Source organism: Rhinichthys klamathensis, unplaced genomic scaffold, assembly GCF_029890125.1.
Source record: "Rhinichthys klamathensis goyatoka isolate OS25496 unplaced genomic scaffold, OSU_Roscu_1.1 h1tg000181l_1, whole genome shotgun sequence".
Taxonomy (NCBI): Eukaryota; Metazoa; Chordata; class Actinopteri; order Cypriniformes; family Leuciscidae; genus Rhinichthys; species Rhinichthys klamathensis.
The window spans coordinates 4521673-4527672 of record NW_026606709.1 but is presented as its reverse complement, the minus strand read 5'-3'; the positions used below and the strand labels follow the sequence as shown (position 1 = coordinate 4527672).

The following is a 6000-nucleotide window of genomic DNA, read 5'->3' as shown; positions in this document are numbered from 1 at the left end:
AAGTACATTATTAGTCTACTAATTGACGTTTACCGTGTGTGGGGGGCTTCAGTATTACAGCAGCACTGGGACCTGCTCAGCTCCTGAATCACATTTGATTCAGCCGGTCAGAGGATGGAGGCGAGGTGAAAACAGACCCCATTGGCTCCCGCTGCTCCATTTAAAGGAATCCAACTGATTCGTCGTTTTAGATCCTTCAGCATCTCATCAGAGGAACTTTAAACGTTGCCTATTTTCTGAAAATCTTCGAAGATTCGATTTGGAGCGTTGAACAACGTCTTTGAGTCACTTTTATACGTGAGAGAATCTCTTCAGTGATCGACGAACGATTTCAGAGCAGCAGAAAGCATTTTTCTTGCCTCACTGAAACAGCCTATTATAATAAAGAGAGCGATTTTCACACAAGGGATCTCCATAACATATTTAAAGGGTTACTTGGGGACTTTATTCCAGATCCAAGGGATGGAGACGTGAATGATTAACACTTTTACTGCCTAGCTGATCTCAAATTCCTCAAGCCATGGAAGGATGGGGGTAATAGGCTACGTAATATTTTTCCCACTATATGGAGAGTTCGCCATGCATGCGCTTTGGGAACCACTGCTGTAGGTAACTTTTACACCATGGATTTAGGAGGGCTTTCAACAAGTTTTAGGGCTCGTTTATCTTCTGGAACGTGATTCGAATTTATTCTGTGATTTGTTTGAGCTTATTAAGCAAACGGCTGCGGGAAAGACTTTGAAGAGGTTTTTATCATTCATTTATCGCACGATCCGGAGCAGATCCCGCTGGCTCTTATGGGAATTAAACACTCCTCCCGCTGTTTGCTCCTTAGGAGAAAAATGGCGGATACGGAAAGCACTGAGGTAAGCGACGTGGATTAACAGATCAAATAACGAGACAATTGTAATTAGCCTAATGTCAGTTACGAAGCCCCAGTAGATCATAACGTAGGCTACATTTAAAAGCAACATTGGGTTCGAGGTTTTGAGTTTTTATACCAGTGTGCGAATTATAATGACTGTTTAACGTGTGTAAACGAACTTCTGTTTATTTCGCGGCTCAATAGTTCTCTCGCGCAACACAAATTGTATTTTGCCATCACTTGCACACTGCACAGTTCACAGGTCATCTCAAATGTAGCTACTATTTTAAGGAAAACAATAACGTTTTTTTTTTTTTTAAGGAAATGAAAACCAGTAATTGGCTAATGTGCTAAATATTGACAGTAGCCTATTTGTGTTTTTTTCCTAACGGGAGGCGTCGGCGTACTGTTGCAATGGTTACCTCAGCATTCGCAATAAGCGTTTATTTTGCGCCTGGTGATGAGTAGCCTATGTAGCCTATATAACTTGTACGGTTATAGCCTACATTATTTGAAAACGCTGTTGAAAGGTACGCCTACACGAGTTTGTAAACACAGCCACGTGCGATATTAGGAGAGAACGTTTATTGTTTGCAAAGAAAGTCGGTTGCAATAGTTCTGTCTACGATTGTGTAGTCAAATGCTGCTTTGTGGTGGACAAATGGTTAAAGATCTGGGCAGGTTAACTCAGAGCCGATCCTCCCTATACGCACACTACGCAAGCTGCGTAGGGCCCCGCAAATTACTCAAGGCCCCGCCTCCCCCTCGCGTCAAAGCGCGTCAATCAAAGTTTACAACATCGATGAGATAATTAAGCGGAACTATCCTTCTGGTCACGAAAAGAGAAACTGAGAAACTGAGAGAAAAACACCATGTGAGTGAATTGCGGGAACAGCGATCAGGTAAACTTGTGTTCTCTCCTCTCCAAGTTTGATGTCAGCACAGAACAGAACAGTAAAGTTAAGTTGATGTGCATCTCTCTCTATCTGTCTGTCTCCAGCCCGATCTCATGAAAGCGCGTATTTATACCACAAATTTAATTTCTCGTGCCATTTATACGCCAAAAATAGTTTTTGCGCCATATGATACGCACTTTTTGGCGTGTAATATGCACGCACTCCACACCCCTAATCCTACCCAAGAGATTTACAGTGCGTAGCATATGCACGCAAAAAAAACATTTTTGGCGTATAAATAGCACGATGAATTAAATTCGTGGTAGGCTATAGATACGCACTTTCATGATATTACGTTTGATAATACAAAGGGCAACGGTTTTCGTTTATAAACTGCAGCTCGGAAAAGATAACCGCATCGCGCGTTAACATGAGTTCATATGCGCGTGCACGAAATGTAACGCGCACTTTCCAGAAAAAAAAAAATCTATGGGGACCAGTTACCAGTACAATATGGGCGTTATGGCACTCCTCATTAGGCGCTCACTTTAAAACAAGACAATGGTTATCAAGTCTCCAAATCAGAATAGTTACAACCCTGCAATAAAGCAAGATGGAAAGCAATCTATTGATATTGACTATTGCATTTAAAATGTTGATTGGCTGGACATACTGGTCAATATGGATGCACATCAATCAGTAAATAATAACCATTAAGTATCAATTATTGCTTTTATCATTTAAAACACAGTGACATGCAATGGCAAGCCATTTTAGCTTTTATTAATTCACAGGATGCATTTTTGATATCAATAATTAAATTTGTACTATTTAAAATGTGAATTATTGATATTAATATAAAATATGTCTATTTCTGATATCAGGAATTACATTTTCATTAGTACTAACTAAACGAGGGAGGATTGTAGTGGGAGAACTGGGGTGTCAGGTGTGACTGTGGCAATGGCAAATGGTTTACATGGCTCATGGGTCAGGTAGGAGGGCCCCTTAACAGATTTTTGCTTAGGGCCCCAGGGATGCCAGGATCGGCTCTGGGTTAACTTAACTACATAGCCTACCTTTGTGCAAATTCTGCAATCCATTTAGAAAGACATTTATCCACAAGTCTGCTCCAGAGGGATTGCACCTGTAATAGCTGCGTAGCAATGATTTGGTGCTACTTAAGAACCACTTTTCCTGGTTTGGAGCTGGTGCTTTGCGTGTGGAAAAACAAAGAACCGAATTGAAACTAGGCTCTGGCTCCGAACCAGCACCAGCTCTGCCTTGGTGGAAAAGGGGTGAGACACTTTTATAAAGCATAAGCTAATGACTAATTAGTGATTGATTTCGTAATTGTCTTGAGCAAAGCTCCTTGTGCTCTGCTAGAGTCTGGTCGCTGTCCTTGGTGCTGGACCTACGTCGATGAGCGCAGCTAAGATAATAGGAAATAAAGGGATAGATTATTCTGCCATCATTTACTCACCCTTAAGTTGTTCCAAACGTGTATGAGTTTCTTTCTTCTGCTGAACGCAAAAGAAAATATTTTGAAGAATGTTGATGGGCACCATTGACTTCCATAGTATTATCTCCATACTCATTGGTGCCCATCAGCTGTTTGGTTACCAGGGGTGATAACGTAACGAATTACAAATACTCACGTTACTGTAATTAAGTTTTTTTTTTTTTTTTTTTTTTTTTTTTTAGAAATTGTACTTTTTTGAGTAGTTTAATTGTGTAATTTTACTTTTACTTGAGTATACATTTTAAGTGATGTACCGGTACTTTTACTCCGCTATTTTCCGTGGTCGATACTCGTCACATGCTTATTTTATTTTATTTTATTTATTTATTTTTATCCATCAACGTGATTGGATCGAGCAAATCGTCGTCAAATCAAATTCTGCATAGGAAACTGTAACCGTTATCCTACTCCTGGCTGCTGTGGATGCTTCAAGCATCAATTCAATCGAGATATCAGCGTCTTCCTCGAATAGGTGGCCTACATTTCACATTTCTGCTCTCTAAATGATCTTTATATAGGCTAGCCTATCTACAGGGCCTGACATTTGGTGTGAGGTTGGGGGTATTGCGTACAGTGTAAACTCCCTCAAGTGCTACGTTCATAATATGTAAATGCGGTGAAATCCCGCTCCCATTTAGAGAGACGCGCGTCGCGATGTGTGCACTATTGCGTCTTTCCCTCGCGCTCGTCATGCAGCATCACTTGGAGAAGTCAGCAGCTCGTTGAGTCTTGAGGAGTTTAGTATGAGCACGCGATGCGTGCTGTGAAGGTGTGTTGGGGACAGTCTATAACTGTGGAAAAACACCTTCTGTACTGAAATTGGAGGACCAGATTCAGTATGTGCTGACCCATGGCGTTAACTTGAACTGCGTTTCTGTCAGTGCGTGATTACAGCTCGTTAATAAACAACGTGTTTTGATTGATCCATTTCATCCAATCCGCCTTCATTTATCAAGTCCACTTGTGCAAAAACATTTTTCAAGTTCAGCATTTTTGTTGTTGTTGTGGTTGTGTGGATGCTTGCTGCTGATAAAACAGCTTCGCCGAGACTACAGATACATGCATTTGTTTTTGTGTGTGTGTTTCTTTAGTAAAAGTTTCCCCGGATATACTTCCCTATTTAATGTACAATTTTCCTTACGAATATTATCAGCATTACAATTTGAGTAAATGTAGCTGTATAAAATGTAAGGGATGATGCCACCCTTCTAGAACAATGTGCATTTACGTTTAAATTGTAACATATTGAATGGCATGTAATTGCAGTGTAATTAGTTTTAGCTCACTCACTATCGTAGCCTGTTTCAGTGCATTGGGTGAGGTAAGTGATAATATTAGTGATTCTCATTTCTTTCTCAAACCACAAAAACTGGTACCGTTTTTGAGAGAAATGTTTTATTCTCTCTATTTAACCCATCTCATGGTGTGTGATGCTGAACTATCGTGTGAGTTTCTAAAGGTTTTTGAATTCTTTGCACAGTTATGAACATTGATATTTTGAGCCCGTTCTCATCCCAAGGCGTCATACATGTGACGCTTTGGACATTTCGTCGAAATCTTACGCACATGGCATCCTTTAGCGTCAATATGAGACGCAGAACCCAAGGCGTCATACAGGTCACCTATATGACGCCGAAGGATGAGAATGTGTTGGATATTTTATGTGCAACAATAGCATGACTAATGGTACTGTTTTGGTACTTTTACTTTAGTATGTTTTTTCAGCACTCTTTCCACCACTATTGGTTACCGATATTTTTCAAAATACTTATTTTGTGTTTACTAGCAGAAGAAAGAAACTCATACTGGTTTGGAACAACTTGAGGGTTGGTGAACTAAACCTTTAATTATTATACACAGATTTAGATTTTAAAAAAAAGTTAAATACTGTAAAAATATTAAATAATAAAGTAAAAAACATCTTTTATATTGCCCATATTAAAATAATTGCAGACTTAATTTATTGTATAAAATTACAACATACATGATATTTTGCCCTGAAATGTGACAACTTGCACTAACCTGACGTAACTTTTGGTCAAAATTGCCTTTCATTAGTTGAAACTTGCCTGAATGTAGCCCACCCACTGTTGCAAACTTATTGATGCCCCTTATTTAATCAAGGATTGACTTTGGTGAAAACAACATAGATAGCATTTATTCAATTGCACTTGTTTTATTGACCCGAAACCTTATTGTTACTGAAATACTGAGATTTTGCAAGCTTGGAAATGATTGCATTACAGCTTTGGAATAACTTTGTGTGTCCATAAAGGAAGACACAACATCTTAACATATTATCATCTTAAAATTGAAATTGGCCCTGAGCCCACTCCTGTGAGCACTTCTACTTGAGTGTCCCATTACAGCATTTAGCCAGAGTTTTAGTTGAGGGCAGCGAATGTCAAAGAAGTCCGTTTGCAGTAGGGCAGAAAGCTAAAAATCGGAGTTATCAGGTTTTGGTTTCATTTTCCCTGTTCCCGTTTTTCCTGTGTTCCTGGTCGTTATTAGTTTCCATGGTTTCTGATTTATCACACACCTGTTTCTGTTCCAGTTGATTACCTCACTCTGTGTATTTAAGCCCTTAGTTCCTCTCAGTTTTTTGTTCAGTCTTGTTTATGTTAATGTGTAGTTTCCTAGTTGGTTTTCATATTCTCCTTGTTACTTTGACACTACTCAGAATCAGATTCATGCGTGTTCATCTACACGTTACAATA

General features: G+C 39.4%; 1 protein-coding gene and 1 long non-coding RNA gene across 2 annotated transcripts in view; one reads left to right on the top strand and one right to left on the bottom strand.

Annotated features, from left to right (window-relative positions):
- Nucleotides 1–541: 541 nt before the first annotated feature.
- Nucleotides 542–6000, top strand: part of LOC130094850 (protein arginine N-methyltransferase 8-B) — a 50828-nt gene continuing 45369 nt past the window's right edge. Inside the window, exon 1 of the mRNA XM_056261343.1 lies at nucleotides 542–866. Coding sequence (XP_056117318.1) covers nucleotides 798–866 — 69 coding nt within the window. The 5' untranslated portion in view covers nucleotides 542–797. The remainder of the gene's footprint in view (nucleotides 867–6000) is intronic.
- The window catches only part of LOC130094853 (uncharacterized), a 28510-nt gene continuing 26546 nt past the window's right edge, over nucleotides 4037–6000 (bottom strand). The window contains exon 3 of the long non-coding RNA XR_008808009.1: nucleotides 4037–4074. This is a non-coding gene — a long non-coding RNA (uncharacterized LOC130094853). The remainder of the gene's footprint in view (nucleotides 4075–6000) is intronic.